General features: G+C 46.2%; 2 protein-coding genes across 7 annotated transcripts in view; one reads left to right on the forward strand and one right to left on the reverse strand.

Moving 5' to 3' along the window:
• Nucleotides 1-6,814, forward strand: part of Heatr1 (HEAT repeat containing 1) — a 44,705-nt gene extending 37,891 nt beyond the window's left edge. Inside the window, exons 37-45 of the mRNA XM_021215483.1 lie at nt 350-500; nt 1,470-1,628; nt 1,770-1,904; nt 2,038-2,142; nt 2,225-2,393; nt 2,912-3,066; nt 3,534-3,692; nt 5,768-5,876; nt 6,507-6,814. Of these exons, the coding sequence (XP_021071142.1) occupies nt 350-500; nt 1,470-1,628; nt 1,770-1,904; nt 2,038-2,142; nt 2,225-2,393; nt 2,912-3,066; nt 3,534-3,692; nt 5,768-5,876; nt 6,507-6,595 (1,231 nt within the window). The 3' untranslated portion in view covers nt 6,596-6,814. The remainder of the gene's footprint in view (nt 1-349; nt 501-1,469; nt 1,629-1,769; nt 1,905-2,037; nt 2,143-2,224; nt 2,394-2,911; nt 3,067-3,533; nt 3,693-5,767; nt 5,877-6,506) is intronic.
• A 445-nt stretch (nt 6,815-7,259) lies between these two features.
• The window catches only part of Lgals8 (galectin 8), a 19,745-nt gene continuing 8,101 nt past the window's right edge, over nt 7,260-18,903 (reverse strand). For 5 of the 6 annotated variants that reach the window (XM_021215824.2, XM_029547637.1, XM_029547638.1 and 2 more), the window contains 6 exons: nt 17,845-17,964; nt 17,271-17,327; nt 15,707-15,733; nt 14,401-14,489; nt 13,184-13,349; nt 7,260-8,928 (listed from right to left, as the gene is read on the reverse strand). In XM_021215824.2, the coding sequence (XP_021071483.1) occupies nt 8,779-8,928; nt 13,184-13,349; nt 14,401-14,489; nt 15,707-15,733; nt 17,271-17,327; nt 17,845-17,964 (609 nt within the window). In that variant the 3' untranslated portion in view covers nt 7,260-8,778. The remainder of the gene's footprint in view (nt 8,929-13,183; nt 13,350-14,400; nt 14,490-15,706; nt 15,734-17,270; nt 17,328-17,844; nt 17,965-18,903) is intronic. The other variant, XM_029547639.1, reaches the window with a different exon arrangement.

An 18,903-nucleotide genomic window follows, 5' to 3' on the forward strand; every position in this document is an offset into this window, starting at 1 on the left:
GCAAGTTGCTATCTTGAAGCCCTGCCATCTGTAATACAGGGGCATAGCCTACCCACCCCCGTGTTTCTCTTTATAGGCCTTGTTGTGCTTTGCACACAACCTAGACACCTAGCACATGCACAGCCATTGAAGAACATTCTTTTTCACAGCTACCATGTGTCAGCACTGTTGGCACCGAGGATTTCGTGGATCTAGTAGTAGAAAGTGTACATGCAGTATTTTGCACGCTATGGGTTAGTGTTGTAGCAAACACAGCTGGCTTAGTTTTTCTTCATGTCCCCAGCTCCCTTCTTTAGTGTTTGTGTTTGTGGCTTGAAGCGATTCTAATGCACTTGTTCCTTCTTGCCAGCCTGATGCCTTCACTGCTGACAGCCATGAAGAGCACCAGTGAGTTGGTCCACAGTGAGGTCTGCCTGCTCAGCGCTCTGGCTGCCCTGCACAAAGTCGTGGAGACTCTCCCACACTTCATCAGCCCCTACCTGGAAGGTCTTCTGACCCAGGTGGGTTTGGTTACTTATGACTTGCTACCCAAGGTGGCAAGGGAAACAGTCTTACCCATTCAGTCATCTTACTGGCTCTTTCTTTCCTCGATGCTTGTTTCTTTCATGATTCATTATGTGATTCTTGTTTCCAAACAGAGGTGTGTGTCTGTTGAACATGTACCTCTTTTTTCTTCCAAACAGAGGTGTGTGTCTGTTGAACATGTACCTCTTTTTTCTTCCAAACAGAGGTGTGTGTCTGTTGAACATGTACCTCTTTTTTCTTTCATTGTCATCTCTGTTTCATCATGGATCAACAGGCAAAATAGGGTGTCTCTGTCTTTCAGCTGTGTGTAATGTACAGCTTTTACTTACCGTAGATCTTTGAGGGTGGGCAGGAAGAGTTGCCCACTGTTATTTTGGAAATTAGTGTGGCTGTGATTTTGATGGGAAAGCGTCTTTAGCTGTAAGGTGTTTCGTGTAGTGGGCTTCTTCATTTACAGGCGAGTGCTTGCCTGTCAGCACATTGAGCGAGTGGCATTAACTGAAAATGCCCATGAAAGTCAGCCCTCCTTGACCAGGTTACTAGTGTTCTGGTTTGTGATTACATGCCATGTGAAGCTGTCTTGACTGCCGTGGTGACAGTGACTTAACATTCACTGTCTACAGCAAGGGCTCAAAGCTGCTGTCTCTTGGAAGGGGGCTAAGCTGATGGAGTCTTCCTCAGCTGCTTTTAGTGGGCAAGAACCTGAGTTGTAGGAAATCCATCGATCGGGCTGAGAGTCCTTTGTGCTCCTGCGCTCCGCTTACCTCCTTCATCGGCTTCCAGTCAGGGAAGCCATCCACTCAGTTTCATCTGCAGATAACCAGTTTGCTTTAGAAGAGTTACTTGTTCTGACATTTGGCTGCGTGCCATCACCAAACCTTCCTGTGAATGTGGTTGCCAGTGCAGTCCAGTGCCCTCAGTCACTGTTTTTCATGTTTCTGCAGGTGATTCACCTAGAGAAAATCACTAGAGAAATGGGTTCTGCCTCACAGGCTAACAACCGCCTGACAGCTCTTAAAAAGACCTTGGCCACTGGGCTCTCACCTCGAGTTCTACTGCCAGCCATTAGCAAGACTTTCAAACAGATCCAGAAGAACTGGAAGGTGAGTGTTGGCGGTTCGACTTTGGAGAGGGAAGGTGGTGCTGAAATGTTCAGTGTCTGGGAGCATAGCATCGTTCACTTCTGTGAGGATGCACTGAGCTCTAGGACAAGGCAAACATATTCTCTGCTGTATTCATGATAGGATCACATGGGCCCATTTATGAGCATCTTACAAGAGCACATTGGGGTGATGAAGAAGGAAGAGCTCTTATCTCACCAGTCTCAGCTGACCACCTTTTTCCTGGAAGCCCTGGACTTCAGGGCACAGCACTCAGAGGTGAGCTGGGCCCCACTCCCCATGCCCTGAAGCTGTCTTCCCTATCTGTGCAAGAGCCAGATTAATTTTTACAGTGTACCATTTGTCCTTGCCAAAGCATTGAGTCCATACTAACTAGTTCCTTTGTTTTCAGGACGATCTAGAGGAAGTTGGGAAAACGGAAGGTCAGATCATTGACTGTCTAGTGGCCATGGTGGTGAAGCTCTCAGAGGTCACATTCAGGCCTCTCTTCTTCAAGGTGAGCCTTTCTTACCTGCATGTCATGCTCACTGTCACTGGCAGGATGAGTAGATAATGTCACTGTTCTCTCCTGGTTGTAGCTGTTTGATTGGGCCAAGACAGAAGATGCCCCGAAGGACAGGCTGTTGACATTTTACAATCTGGCTGACTGCATTGCTGAGAAGTTGAAAGGCCTTTTCACTCTGTTTGCTGGCCACTTGGTGAAACCTTTTGCTGATACCTTGAACCAAGTAAACATCTCCAAAACAGGTTGGTAGGTCCTTTGGGCCAAGGCAGCCTTGTCCATGTGTCTGACACAGGCAGGTAGCACATGACCTAGAGCTCAGAAAAGACTTGATGATCCTTGGTCTAAGGATAGTGAACTTTTACTTTACCATATTTTCTATTATGTTAGAACAAATAATTGACATAAGAGAAAGAATAAAGTGGGCATTATTACTCATTATTGGTAGTAGCTGTATAATAGTAAATTTGGAGCTAGAGACAGCCTGGTGGTAAAGTATGTCCCTGATATAGGTAAGGTCATGGGTTCCATCCCCAGGTTTGGATTGGTCTATCCTCTGCTGACAGTTAGCTGAAGTGGCTGAGCTTACCCACCTTAAGCATCACAGTCTTGGCTCTAAAGGAGAGCCCCATCTCTGGACACCACTGTTCGGTGTTCTGCCATTTACAGCTTCTAGGTCATACAATCTCCTGGTTGTAATTGTGACAGTGTCTCTAAGCACCAGGACCGAGCGTTTTGCGTTGTACTCTTTCCCTGTGTACAGATGAAGCCTTCTTTGACTCCGAACGTGACCCTGAAAAGTGCTGCTTGCTGCTGCGGTTTATCTTGAACTGCTTGTATAAGATCTTCCTTTTTGACACCCAGAATTTCATGAGTAGAGAAAGAGCAGAAGCCCTGATGAGGCCCCTGGTGGATCAGGTAACCCACTGCACAGCCTTCTGTCCCTGAGGCCTCCTGGATCCATCTCTGCAGGGTTTATATGCTACTTGATAGCCTACAAGGCTCAGTCATACAGTGTTTTCAATGAGATGGATCCTTTAAGGAAAACGTTACTCGAAAATGGTATTTCCATGGGTTTGACTTGTCTTTATTGCGGAGTTCATTGAGTTTTATTGGGAAATTCAAAAGGGAAGAAATAAGATCTCGCTGTCAGTTTATCCATTGAAAAGGTATGTTAACTATTGTCAAAGGAGCCTCACTGCATCTGGCTGCTCCCACAGGAAGGTACCAGCACCCTGGGTCTTCCAGGGGGAGAAGTTGATGCCAAGGGCTTTTGCAGCTATTTGAGCTCCAGAGGGGAAGAAGTTGTCCCTAGAGACAAGATTAGCATGGGGAGAACTTTTTGAGCCTGTTAATGCTGACAGCCCACGTGTCTGTCTTCCCAGCTGGAAAACAGGCTTGGAGGAGAAGAAAGGTTTCAGGAACGGGTAACCAAGCACCTGGTGCCCTGCATCGCACAGTTCTCTGTGGCCATGGCAGATGACTCCATGTGGAAACCCCTGAACTACCAGATTCTGCTGAAGACAAGAGACTCTTCCCCTAAGGTGAGCACTGGGGGTCAGTCTTGGATGCTGCATCCCCCTGGGTGTTGCCTAAATGCCCACCTGGAGTCATGATGTCAGCCCAGGGCACTGACAGAGACAGCCTGGCCCTAGGCCTGTACTACTAGAGGTCTGAGCGACTGTATAGTATGGAATTCTAGCTTTCATAAAGAACTCTTGGGCTGGGAAGAGACTCAGTTGATGAAGTGCTTGTTGTGCAAGCATATGAACAAAATTTGACCTCTAGAACGCACATAAAAAGCCACCTGCTGGGGGCTGGAGAGATGGCTCAGCACTTGTGGGTTGGCTGCTCTTCCAGAGGACCCAAGTTCAATTACCAGTATCCACATGGTGGCTCACAACTGTTTATGGCTCCAGTTCCAATAGCTCTGCCCACCTTACTCAGATATACACTCAGACAAACCAATGCACATGAAACATAAATAAATCATTTAAGGAAGAAAAAAAAAAAAAGCCAGCATGCTGGCATGTATCTGAGAGTTACATGCAAAAATGAGAGATTCGCTGGAAAAAATGAAAGTGTGGCACCTGAGGAACAGCACTTGAAATTGGCCTCTGACCTTCAGATGCATGTGCACACAAGTGCACACACAGCCACACACACACACACACATACAATAAAGAATTCCTGGTTTCGTCTGTAGGCTCTCACAAATAGCTATATATTTCACAGTGCCCCAGGTATAGTAAGCGTAAGCATTAGAATACTTTCTAAATACCACTAGGTCTCAAATAGTAAAAACTCCAGGTCATTCTTTTTTTTAATGTCACTGTGCCCTGACATAAGTGATTCTGGTATCCACAGATCACTCCTTTAGTTGGAGCCATGGTTAGAAATGAGTGCCATGGTATATTGAGTGAAGTTAACATTCCTTACCTGGAATTTTCTAGCCATTTTATTAATAAATCTCCACTATCAAACTATCAAATAAGAGCTTCACTGGGGGACTGGAGAGATGGGTCAGCAGTTAAGAGCACCAACTGCTCTTTCAGAGGTCCTGAGTTCAATTCCCAGCAACCACATTGTGGCACACAACCATCTGTAATGGGATCTGATGCCCTCTTCTGGTGTGTCTGAAGAGAGCAATGGTGTACTCATATATATAAAATAAATCTTCGGAAAAAAAAGAAAGAGCCTCACTGGTAAACAGCCCAAAGCAGACTTTTAGTAGGATTCATTCAATTGATTACATTTCTAGGAGTTAAAAACAGTAAAGCTATTTATCATATGGTTACAGAAACAAATTTTAGTATTTTATCTTGATTACTGTTAAGGAAATCTTGATTAAATATAATTATGAAAATTACTCCAAATTAGAAAGGGGGACTATATTGTTTCAGGGGCCTGCAGTTAATACCTCATAGCTACTAGCATTGCTTATGATAGCAAGGTGTGTGGAGAGAAACACCTACGCCTGTGCTCAGTTGCGGAAGGAAACTAGCCTAGTGGGAGTCTTGGGCACTCAGGGCTGCCAGAGGCCCTACATCACCAGGTTGGCACAGTCTAGGCAACCCAACAAACCACCTCCAGCTAGGCCCATGTTAGAACTCCCTGAAGTTTGCATGTGGTGTTGTTTTGTTTTACATTTATGAATTAGGCTGAGGGCATAAGCTCGCTGTGGTATGTGTGTGGGTCAGAAGACAACTTGCAAGAGTCGGTCTCTTCTTTCCCCATTAAGTGGGTCCTGAGGATTGAGCTCAGGCCATGAGGCTTGGTGGCAGCACCTTTACCCACTGAGCCATCTTACTGACTTTTCTGTGGTCTTTTTTTTTTTTTTTTTGGTTTGGTTTGGTTTGGTTTTTATTCACATTTTAAAAAGCTGCAGTGCTGTCACACAGTTTGAAAAACTGTTATGTAGACTGCCCTTCATCTAGGTAGCTCTCAAATGACTACATAGTAGTTCTCTTTACGGTAGACACTGAGTGATCATGGTGAGGGTGTAAAAGAGCACTCATGGAAAAAAAAAAGCCATCTCCATGCAGGTCAGCCCTCACAGGAGTGAACAGCAGTGGGGGACAGACGACACGACCTCATTCTTGATGACGATTTCTTCCAGGTGCGGTTTGCAGCCTTGATTACTGTCTTGGCACTGGCTGAGAAGCTGAGAGAGAATTACATTGTTCTGCTACCAGAGTCCATTCCTTTCCTAGCAGAACTGATGGAAGGTAAGTCTGCAGCTAACAGTGACACAAAGTACTGTGGCCTGTCTGACACAAGTCAGGAAGCTGTCACCTCACAGTCCCTGAGATTGTACTACTCATATAGTTGTTTGGGAAATAACTTCAGATATTTACAGGAGTCAGTGTCTATGTCATTACGGACACAGTCAGTTGTCCACTAGAATGGTGGTATACTTGCTGATGCTCAGTGGTAGGTGCTGACATAATCTTACTCAGTACTCACAGTGGGCTCACACTGCCTGTTTTAAAAGAAGCTAAGAAACAAGAGGCTTAGAAAGTTCTAAGACTTTGATAATAGCACTGAGTGGCAGGTGGGGCTGGAACACTCTAATTGACATGCCTCTACATATTAATTTGGGATGGTGAGGAAGGACAGGGGCTTTTGCATCTGACCAGAAGCATACCCTTTTGTGTCGGGTGTCTTGGAGAGCTTCTGGGGCACAGGGTCCCCTGAGAGCTTGGATTTTAATGTTTGGCCCCTTCTTGTGGCATCCAAAAACAAGAGCATGCCTGTGAGGAGTGGGGGACAGTTGGGGAGCACCTCAGGTACCTTGACACAACAGTGGTAATTAGGACAGCAGGTAGCCCACTTGTAATTCTGGTTTCTGTTGTTAGATGAGTGTGAAGAAGTGGAGCATCAGTGCCAGAAGACCATCCAGCAGCTGGAGGCCGTGCTGGGAGAGCCGCTGCAGAGCTACTTCTGAGGAGGCAGAAAGTGCATCTGCCCCGCCTGTGCTCTGGGAAGAGTTCACATTCATTCTCATGTTTTAATGGGGGTGCAGTGCCATGTTACTTTTGGTACTTTCACATCTGCCGATATTTAATGTTTTTACAAAATCCCTGCCTGTCTGTCTGGGATACCACAGAATCGTCTTCTGCCTTTTGTACAGTTTCTAAGGAGTAAACCGGATGGTATTTTTATACAAACTGGTATTTGTCTTTATCCCGAGTGGTGTTCAGATGAGACGGGCATGTTTAATTTCAGTACCTGAGGCCTAGTGCTTCCCTGAAGTGGCACTTCATGCTTGTAGTGTTAGAAGTACTACAACCCACAGTCGTGGGCTCAAGAAACTGGCATCACACAGCAGCATTCAGCAGGAGTTTCTGGTGACAGCCACTCGGGGGGGATTGACAGCTGGAGCAGCTCCTCGATGCAGTTTGGCTCAGGGCTGGGGATGTCTCCGCTGTTCATCTTTTCTGTGTGTGGGGGTTGGGGTGGGATGGGGGGAGGGGTACACTGTTTAGGAAACAACCCTCAGCTGACTGACAGCACACAGCAAGGATAGCAACACTAGTGGTGGTTTTGAAGTTCTGTCTTAGAATTAAACCAGTCTGCATCTCCAACCTCTAAAACTATTCCAGAGAGTATTCATTCCAATTTAATATAAAACTTTAATGCAGAATTAGGACAAGCAAAAAAGGCATTTTGCAGTTTAGAGAGAATTTCAGAATATACAACAACAAGATCTCACAACCCAAATTCCAGCAGCAACTAAGACTGAATCTACTCAGAATCTGTCTTAATTGTGTAAAAATAGAAATGAAAATAAGCTTTTGTATGAATGGGCTTTTTTTTTTTCCTGAATGCCTTTGAGCCCTCAACATCTCAGTAATGCATTCTTTATGAAGACTAACTCTGGAGAATTCTAGAGCCTCCTGGCCTCTGTACAAATTACCCAGTCCCACCCACCACCCTACAGGAAGACTGAACAATAGCAGTTGCTGCCTTGAGATGGTACTATTTCCTATGCATGAGTACATATATCTGAGCAGATTGACTGACTACTAAGCCCGGCGAAATTCTGTCCTGTGGTTTAAGGTCATACAGTGACCTGATAAAATAAGTTCTTCCTCTTCCCCACACCCAAACTTTGACATCTGTAACAAGATTGGACCTGTGGAGAAAGACTACCAATCAGATCCAGGGAGTCACAGGAGTGCAGAAGCTGAATCTGCTGATACAAGGTGACTTAGCAGACAGAGCAGTGCCTGGCCTCCCTGCTGATGTACAGACATCCTCAGACCCAAAGGCACGAGGGCTGGTCTCCACGCCAACTCAGCCTTTCACACTACCCCCCTGGGTGGGGCTTGCTTTGATAGTGCTTATTTTATATATTCACTGTACATCCAAGAGGGTTTTTCACACTGTTTATCCAACTTCTGCCTTACTTTGCCACAGGTACCCACACACACCCTGGACTTAAGGGCCAACCAACCAGCAGAAATCTGCTTGGAGCAGAACACCTGTTTTGTCAGGTTTTGGCCTCAGCTTTTCTGCTGTGTTTAGCATCATACATTTTTTAAAGCTTAAAGCAGTGAGAGCTAAGTAAATGCTATTCAGTCTTCAATTATGAGATAGGATAGAATGCTGATTATGAAAAGGGTCACTGGGGAAGTAGTGTTTCCCATCCGTTAGTATATTTTTCTGACCTTAACTGCAAAGGCTCCTAGTGGGGTTAATGGAATGCCAACAGGAAGACCCTACATTAGGAGGCCAGAAACTGGTACGTAAGTGTCAGAAAACAGGGACCACACAAGTTCTGGGCCCTGCTGTGTCTGTGGCCAGCTCAGAGAATATACACAGGAAGGATGCTTGCCATCTCTATTAGCTAGTATATGTAGTATATTAGGCACTTAAATATCTGTTGAGTGTGGTTTATAAGAGGGGCCCAGTGTGCAGAGCCTCTCCGGCAGTGAGCTGTGATTATCCCGGCTCTGTTTCTCTGAATGTCGAGGTCGCCACACTGCATGGCCAGGCCTGACAACACCAGTCGGACAAAGAGCTCAACTTAGCAATATAAACAATGTGGTGAAAGCGAGATGCATTTGACATGGCCAGTACCGGATAAGCCATTTTGTATTTCGAGGGTTTTGGCAGTCATGGTAGCTACCAGCTCCTTACATCCAGCAAACGGATATCACCATCAACTGATAGTGTATCAATACTGCTTAGGTCTTTAAATCTGTGTTTGTACTCCAGGCTGTGCACACCATTTATAGCAACCTTGAATTCCCGGACATCACAGTAGATTATCATCTGAAAAGAAAGGAGGTGTACCGTCAGAGCTGCCTTTCATTTTAAAACATGTTTCTTCCTTACTAACAGAGGGTCCAAAGGAAAACTGTTTGGTTTGCTTTGAGCTTGGACACGTTTGCCCAGCCTTCTTCCATTGGCTTCCCCTTCTGAGTGATTTTTAAAGCAATCCAAATTCCCAATATATCATGGTGACATCTTCTGCTTCAGCCCACTTGTGTCTTTCCCTCAGAAGCTCCCTATCCCTGTTCTGCTCCTGTTCTCAGAAGATTGGGAAGTGTCTCTCCTCATATTTGGGAACTAACAGAAAGCTACTGGTCGCTGCCCGTTTTCTCGCCCCTTTACCGAGAAGCAGTCTTGAACCCTGAACATCATGCCTCAGTGCTAGAGGTCTGGTGCTAAGGTCTTAACCACATCAACTGATAAGGTTCTAGCAGCTTGGGACACTTGGTCATCCTAACTGTTAGGTTTCAAACCCAGGACCAGGGGCTAAGGTGTCTTAACATATCAAAGTGCACCTGGTCTCCAGGTTCTCCCAGCATCCCTCAGTCCCTATCTGTTACAGGGTATGGCTGGCATAGCCTGCCCCCAGAGGCTCTTCCCTATATAATCCAGACATTTTGGTTACTCCCTCTCTCTGTCCTCTGCCCCTCCCTATGTACACTTTGCTTTCTCTCTCTGCCCCTCCCCCATCCCACTCTCTTGGTTCTTCAGCTCTGCCTGCCTCCTTGTCTGCATGGAAACTTTTCTGGCCTCATTCTCTGAAACCTGTGAACCTGACAAGGAGCCACTCCCAAATAAACCTGCTTTTATACTTTTAATTCGTCTTGAATTGGCTTATTATATCAGTGAAGAGACCTATTATTAACTCTGCCCTTGCTCAGAAATACTGGCTTCTACCTGTTTCTAAAACCCTTTTTAGGGCCAAGTTCCTAGGTTTGGGGCAGTTGTTGGCATCCTGGCAGACTTATCACTATTGCCTACGCTCCAGAGCACTCTCCTAAAAGTAACCCTAACATTCAAAGCTAGGATCCTGCAGCACTGGCTAAACGCCTAACCCTGCAGCTTAAGTAGGACTGTTGATTGTACCACATGTCCACTCACTAGAAAGGCCAGTTTGGTGGCCCTACACTGTGTTCCTTGCCACAGTGAAGCATCAGAAGACAGCACAGTCTGGCCTTGGACCTGCCTCATTCCCAGAGATTAGATGAACGACAAACTTGAACCTGCAAAGAAGCACGTTAAGGGTCTAATCTTTATGCAGCAGCAATGGGAAAAGCTACCACAGAAGTCAGAATAAGGGGAACTAGAGCATGTCACATAATTGATCAAAACCAGAGTATGTTATACAGGGAATTGGGGAAGTAAATGTTCCTTGAGATATCTCCCCAAGAATGGGAGACAATCCCAACTTCAACTAGCTGGAAGGGATCTTTGATGAAGTATATTTAATAAGTCTCAAATCATACAGTCTCCTGTTGTGACTCAGCGGGAAAAAGAGGGTGTAGACACAGAGTGGGAAGCCAGCTGCAATCCTAGCAAGTTCCCTTTGTTGTATCAAATAACTGCTTCATCTAGACAAGTGAGATCCCTGGCAAACCAAACAAGAAGGCATGTGACCTGCAGTTGGCCAAGACAAGTGTCCAATAGCAGAGACCCTCCCTAAGTGACTTCAGAACAGCCAGAAAAATAGAACGTGCTGGCTCTAAGTTGTGACTGCCCCGGACTTATGTCTTCAGAGTTAGGAGCAGCCATACTGTGTGGCCGGGCCAAACGACATCGAGTACGGTACAGCTGAAGCTTTGTGGGCTCCACAGTCACAGTGTCTGTGGTGAGATGTTTTGACACAGCCAGTGTAACTTAGTGATTCAGTGTGCTTGCCGGTGAGGCACTGGGTTCTACCCCAAAGTGACTATTTTTTTTAAAAGAGCGGGGCTGGAGAGGGCTCAGTGGACAAGAGCACTTGCTGTAGAAGCAAGTAAGAGGACCTGAATTTGGATCCAAGTAAGAAGTGGACCTGTAAACTATGGTAGAAGGGGTGTACAGACAGGATCCCTGAGGCTTGCTGGCTACCAACTTAGCTCCAGGTTCAGTGAGTTCTTGTCTCAAAGAATAAGGTGATGAATGATAGAGCAGGACTGTGCACACACATATAACACGAACATAGAGAATCAGGGTAAGGACATTTGAATTGCAAGATCTTGTTTACTTGAAAAGAATGGCAGAGTGGAAAGATCTGCGAGAACCTCAGGGAAACATACTGAAAAGTCACAAGTTTGACCCAAAGACCGTTACTGTGGGAGGCTGACAGCAGCATGAGGGGACCCACTGTTGCAGCACGAGCGCTCACAAGGGAAGTGAGCCCAAGTACTGAGGGAGTGTGGATCTGAAGTGTACTGACCGATCTCTCCATCTCCTAGGCTGAGCCAGCCTTTCAGCTCTATGCCCACAGAGAAAAAAACGTCTGGAATGGGCTCCATTAACTTTTTTTTAAGAGTTATGTTAGTTTTAATTATGTGTATGTGTGGTACGTGGTCATGAGTGCAGGTATCGGATCTAGAGCTGGAATTATAGGTAGTTGTGAACTGCTCAGTATGGGTGCTGACTGGAAATTGAATTTAGGTCCTCTGCAAGAGCAGTATAGACTCCACTGAGCCATCTCGCTAGCCCCTGCTTCATCTAATCGAAATAGCATTATTTAACTTATCAATCAAATTGGAGGTAGATATTTTAATTTTCACTTTTCAGCATTATTTGATTGTTATTATCGCTTTGTTTCAGCATCACAGATTGAGACCCAGTTATACTACTGGTTTCCTCTCAGCCGCAAGGACCAGCTTCCTTCCATAGGTACTCTGTCTCCATCCTGTGCACCCTAGGCCATCCCATATATACTGTCCCTTGCCAACGACAGACCCTGAGCCATACCTCCCACTCCCAGTCATAGGTTCAAACTGCCCTAAACCTGGCCTTCCAACTCTTGCTCAGCTTTCTGAATTCATAACCAGCACCCCCACCTTCAAAGAACTTTTCATGGCTAATCAGTATCAGTAGACCCTGCAAGCACTTGGGACCCTCTTCACCCTGGAACTTGGAAATAATGTTACATCAAATTGCAACCTTCTGATCACCTCAGCTGTTCACGCTTCAACAACCAATAGGATGCGTCCCTGAGAACTGCAATAGTTTAGAGCAGTGGCTCTCAACCTGTGGGTTGTGACCCCATGAACAACCCTTTCACAGGTATCACCTAAGATCATAATTACATTATGGTTCATAACAGTAGCAAAACGAGTTATGAAATAGCAACAAAAATACTTTTATGGTTGGGGTCACTACAACATGAGGAACTGTATTGAAGGGTCACAGCATTAGCAAGGTTGGAAATGAGTTTAGAGCACATAAGTGGTGCATGTCTTTAATCTCAGCACTCAGGAGGCAGAGGCAGGCGAATCTCTGAGTTAGAGGCCAGCCTGATCTACAGTGTTAGTTCCAAGACAGCCAGGACTACACAGAGAAACTCTGTCTCAAAAAAAAAAAAAAAAGTAAAGCCTAACCTAAATTAATGATCTTAAACGACCATGAGAGGAGGCCTAAGCCAGAGAAAAAGTCTAGCCAGCCACCTAGCATGCATATCCCAAGGAGATGTTACTCTCTAACTAGAAAGCACCTCAGAAAAGCTTTGGGAAGAGCCATGTATTAACACAATACACCCTGGGGACTAGAAACCACATGCCCTCTGGTTCCAAGGGCCTAGTGTACTGCCTACCTGCCAACAGGACCAGCTCTTAGAAAGACTGCCATCTAGAACTGTGGAGGGCATGGACAATGCAAACATGCAATTTCAGGGTCCCCACAGATCCACTTAGAAGTACATATGTGGGGCTGGGGACATGGTTCAGCAGGTACAGTGCTTACACAGGTCCCGAGTTAGGGAAAACTCTGGGTGCAGTGGCATGTACCTTTATTCCCAGTGCTGGCAGGCAGGGACAGGTGGGTGAGCCCCAGGCTCCGTAAGAGATGTGTCTCAAAAAATGGGGAGAACTTAACATCAAGCTCTGGTCTTGGCATGTGCACACAAGTGTGCACACCTGCATTCATGTGTGTGTGTGTATGTGTGTGTGTCTGTCCATGTGTGTGTGCGCACACACACATAAACATACACCAGTAAAAGTATATTTAAATAAAAGCTATTCTGCTGTGTTCTCAGGATTCATTTTCCTGTCCCATTTCAAAACAAACCAAACCATAATCTTACCTCGAAGTACATCCCAGAACTAAACGGGAAGCAGGTAATATTTCTCTCCTCTTCTCCCCAAGCATCCTGAAGAAAGGAATTTCTTACAAATGCTTTCACATTCAGGCGTGGGTTCAAGTGCAGAGCGATATCCCTTGATTTTCCTGACACCAGGTCAACGTTAAAGCTTCAAGAGAAAGAAAACCAACCAAGCTCAGACTTAAACTTACATAGTTCTAACTTCAAACCACATACATGTACATGGACTGCAGGGAAGAGGGACTTCCAGCCCCAAATCTGCATGCCACTGACTCATGTGCAGCATCAGACGAGGGTCAGCACTAAAGCTCAGCTCAACAGCAACCAGGGGTCCAGAAGAGGTGGACCCCATGAGTACTTCAGTTCCACATGAGCCCTTCTTTTCTTTTCTTTCTTTCCTTTTTGTTTTTTGTTTTTTGTTTTTGAGACAGGGTTTCTCTGTGTAGCCCTGGCTGTCCTGGAACTCACTCTGTAGACCAGGCTGGCCTCGAACTCAGAAATCTGCCTGGCTCTGCCTCCCAAGTGCTGGGATTAAAGGTGTGTGCCACCACTTAAAGCACAATGTTCTGTATCTTAGGACCTGGTATAACTGGCCTGGCAGAAATGAAGATATTGTAAAGAGAGATGTGTGCCCTTCATCTGTTGAAACAATGGCCTCCAGAAGTGGGGCTTTCCCGGGAATCTCATACTAGAAGGAAACAGCACCTAAGCAGGCAGGGGACACCGAAGCCCAGTGGGACCACACCTTCACTGCAACTGCTTAGATGTACAGATCCTTGGCACGCTACACTTCAGTCTTACCACAGGACCTTGAAAATGGACTTGAGGGGGTCACTGGACCTCTGTCTCTCTTCCCATTGTGGGCATGTTGAGTAAATCCTTTTTCCGTTTTTCACGATTAATTTGGGTATTTTCATTCGCTCCTTGAGGATCAAAAGCTCAACTTGGCTTCTTGAGGTATGGACTGTGACCCCAAGTTTGGTAACACTGAGGTGATCCTAGGCAAGAAGGGCCTCATGGACAAAATTTTCACCTACCTGGCCAAAAGGGGCCCCAGCCAGAACCTGCCCCCAGTCCTGACTCCACCAGCAGCTCTTCAGTGGGACCTTGTCCTGACACTGTCCTCTTTTCAGGAAGGCACCACCAGCTCCAGCACCACACCCCATGCGCACAAGGCAGTGGTGCTGCAGCAGACTCACCTCCTGGCATTGGCATTCACTTCCCCTTTAATGACAACGGTTCGTCCAGGGCCCATGGAGGCATTCAACCTTGCTTCAAATGGCAGGCTCTGAAAAGGGGCCAGTCAGAATGACACAGCTTCAGAAAAGGCTCTTGTGGGAGAATTCCCAGCACCATGAAGGCAGGGCTGAGAGTTTGTGTACCCCAGGAGGAGAAAGACCTTTGCCATGTTCATCTCAGCTGGGTCCCCTGCAAAGCATGGTCTCACTCAGCATGCGCGCGTGCACAAACACACACAAAAACACACACACAGAGAGAGTGATTGTTTTACACTACAAAACAGGATTGTGGCATGAGTCGCACCTGGCACCACCTGCATGTGACATGCCAGCAGAGCTTTCAGTACTTGGGGCCTAAGGTCATTCTGTTTAATGGGACCAGCAACCCACATAAGTGGCTCAGACACATGCCTGAGGACACCTCTGAGAATACAACGCAAGGGACTGCCTTGGGCTTCACCTGGGAATGGAGGTTACATATAGTAGTTAATTAAAACTTAATTTTTTTTTTTATTTTACAGATTTATTTATTACGTGTATATGAGTACACTGTCACTGTCTTCAGACACCCCAGAAGAGGGCATCGGATTCCATTACAGCTGGTTGTGAGCCACTATGCGGTTGCTGGGAATTGAACTCAGGACTTCTGGAAGAGCAGTCGGAGCTCTCTCTTAACCGCTGAGCCACCTCTCCAGCCCAAAACTTAATTTCTATACAGAGTTAAAGTGTTGGCTCTTCAGACCTTAGACAAATAGCTGGGAGGTAGGATTTTGGTGTGAGTGACAGTAGCATCTATGCTCTTGGTGTAGACAGTTCTGGATGATTTTGTAACTTTTCTTTATTTGTTTGCTACTTCCTGTGTGTTCTTCCCGGGTTCGTCTCCTGTCTCTCCACAGTATCTTCTCTGGCTCAGCTCTGCCTCTCGTGGCTCGGCTATCACTGTCTTCTCTCCTCCTATTCTCTGACCCTACTCTTCCGTCTATTGAACCCCCCCCACTCTCTCTCGGCCTCTGCTGGTTTTTTATAGCCTCCCCTCTTCTCAGAATTTCAAGAGGCAACCAACACTGAAGGGCATAGGGCCCTTTAAAGTGCCAGACACACAGAATAGACCATACTACACAGAAATGTACCCTCTACCACCACATTACAAGACACAGCCCCACAATCAAGTGTGGAAAGGGATGCAGTTGCCTTCAAGGTTCAGCTGTTCATGCTCTAGGTCATTTACAAAATGTTTCGTGTGTAATAACCAAGCAAAAGTACTCACCAACTGGAGCTTGCCTGGCTTTTGTATCTGGTGGAAGAAAAAGAAAAGTGAGAACTACCTACTGGGCAACAGACAGGTTTGCGGTCTACTATGGCGTCATGTATCAGTGCCCTATCTGCCTTGGTGTGACACAGGCACTGTGCTTCATGACAGGTACCTTGGGGCTTATGAAGAGCAACATGGTCCAGCATCCTCATGTGAGCATGTTATCATCCACAAATTGATAGTTACTCAAAGGTTTACATATGAGCTTCAGGCACATCTTGCCTGTCCTCCCCGGGAACTCTCCAAACACTGTCTTGCCTGCAGGCACAGATGTATAGACAGGCCTTGCTTTCTTAAGAACAGTAAAGTGTCAACTGTAAAACTGTTCTTGTTGCTGCCGGGAGCAGAGAATCCATCTGAAGAGCACCTGATCAGTATTTACAGATGCTTGCAGCTAGTACCTCTCAACAAGCCAGGGAGACAGCGTGCTTTTAGCACACGGCATAGTGGTAGTCATTTAAACTAATATGCTACATATCAACAAAAACACCAGGCCCAACACCATAAAGCAGTGTGCCTCTTGGCTCTTAGCTGACTGTTTCTATCCTGACCTCACACTAAAAACTTAATTTGGGAAGCTGGGGAGAGAGTTCCGCTGGTACGGTTCTTGCTACATACCCATGTAAAAGCCAGGCATGGGAGTGTCAACATGTGTAACTCCAGCACTGGAGAGACAGAGAAAAGACAACCCCAGTGGCTGGCTGATTGGCCAGTCCAACCAACAGGGAGCCCCAGGCTCACTGAGAGACCTTGTCTCAAAAAAAATGAAAGAACTGGAGAGATGGCTCAGAGGCCAAAGCACCTGCAGGGCAATCAAGAGGACTCAAATCCTCGACACCCACGTAAATGCTGGGCAGGTGGATGCCTGCCTGCAGGTCTAGCGCATGACAGGATCTCTGGAGCAAGCCAGCTACTTAGACTAGCTGAACTGGCACGCTCCGGGGTCAACTAAGAGATTCTGCCTCAAAAGAAGGAGAGCAATCAAAGAACACATCCAATGTCTATTTCTGGCTTTCAGGCACATGCGCCAGCACACATAATAATGCATACACATACCGCAGACATACTCATGCAAAAATAACTTTTTATAAGATGTAGAGCAATTGATTAAGAGTTCAGCGTTGGGGCTGGTGAGATGGCTTAGTGGGTGAGAGCGCCCGACTGCTCTTCCGAAGGTCCGGAGTTCAAATCCCAGCAACCACATGATGGCTCATAACCATCCATAACAAGATCTGACTCCCTCTTCTGGTGTGTCTGAAGACAGCTACAGCGTACTTACATAAAATAAATAAATAAATAAATAAATCTTAAAAAAAAAAAAAAAAAAAAAAGTTCAGCGTTGACTTGTGGCCTCCATGGACACTCGTGCGCACGCGCGCGCACACACACACACACACACACACACACCTTAATACATATGAGCACATACAGAAAACACCATAATTAAAGGAAAAAAGAGCCCTCCTTCCACTGACTGTAACTAAGAACAGTTTAAACTGCCGATTCATAGAATATTTACATTTTCTCTGTTTATCTGTGTCAATCCCAGAACAGATGTTTCCATACTCTGTAAATCCTGCAAAAAAGCATAGATTAATTTTAACATCCATCAGAGTATCTTTTTAAAAAATTGAACATAATAAAAAAATGATCAGTGATGCTGATAATTATGATTTTTTTAAAATGCAACTTAACACTGGGGGTCCCCCAAGCTGACAAGAGGTTGGGAGAACAAGACCTAATGTTAATAAGTATATGGCAGCTGGGTACAGCTGTTGAGGGTTAAATTATTCCCATCACTTGGAACAAGCTAGCAATGTCCAAGAAACTTAAATTCATATACACAGAAAACTGTCTTACAGAAATATTTACTCACTCCCATGGACAGGAGATATACATTAACCATCTGGTAGACTCAGTCTAGATTTGAGGTCCCACATACAACAAACGCAGAACACAACTAGTCTGAAATATGTCTATTACTTTCTACCTAAATGGATGATGTAAATTAAAGGAAATTTCCACCATGTGGTCTGACGGAATGGGAAAACACTGTCCCCAGAGACCCCCAGTGTGTGTGGAAGAGCACTTGCCGAGCTGAATCTGAACCCGATGGAGTGGATGTTCACTTTGCCGTAGATGCCCACTGTGTCAATCTGCTCGGGGCTGATCCTGTGGGTGTACAGCAGAACATGCTTTCCGTTCACAGCCACCTGGAGACACACAGTAGGCAGTGCCCTCAGAGCACGGCGACAGACAGCTCCTTACCCAACGGAAGTGCCTCTTACGGGGTGGGAGTGGAGCTATGGTAGAACACTAGCCTATGGTGTGGAGCCCCGGGTTTCATCTCCAGCACCACAAAAACAAGTGGATGGATGGACGGATGGACGGATGGACAGATGGATGGATGGATGGATGGATGGGATGTCTCCTCAGGGTTATTCTTCCCACAGGTCTCTGCTCACATTGTAGCTGATAGCAGCCACCACAGTAGCAGAAATTCTGAACTTTTCTGAACTGATTGAGTGCCTGGGTCATCTCTCCACTCACACACACTTGGAAGTATGTGTGTTCCCCATGTATGTATCTATGTGTGCCCAGAAGACAGCCATGCTCAGGAACTCAAGGGCCATCCACGAGGTCTGGAAGCCTAAGATGCAAGTTTGCTCTGCCTACTTTCGGTTCCAACCCTCTTTCAGGGCTACATTCTAACAGACCCCATCTCTACACAAGGGACAAGAAGGCGCCGAGCTCACTAAATAAGTAAAAGCACGTAGCAGACAAACATGCGGTAGTGCTTTATCCCAGGATTTGGGGGGCAGAGGCAGGCAGATTCCTGAGTTCTAGGACAGCCTGGTCTACAGAGTGAGTTCTGGCTTAGCTGAGATTTCTTATCTCTGGATGGGAACAACCTCACTGGGTGGGCTAAGGTTGTGTGAGATGATAGGGTGCTCCCTGTGAGTCCTCAGCACAGTACCCCCAAATGCCAGGGTCGTGTGTCAGAGTCCAGGAGGGCAGCCCACGGTAGAGCCCACAGTAGGACTACTCAGTGAGCTTTAAAAGTCCCCACATACAACCCACCCAGGGCAACAATAGTGGGTACAGCTAGACTGACCAAGCCTGAGGCCACAGAACAGCAAACTGAGGAGCAC

Source organism: Mus pahari, chromosome 16 (genome assembly GCF_900095145.1).
Source record: "Mus pahari chromosome 16, PAHARI_EIJ_v1.1, whole genome shotgun sequence".
Lineage (NCBI taxonomy): Eukaryota > Metazoa > Chordata > Mammalia > Rodentia > Muridae > Mus > Mus pahari.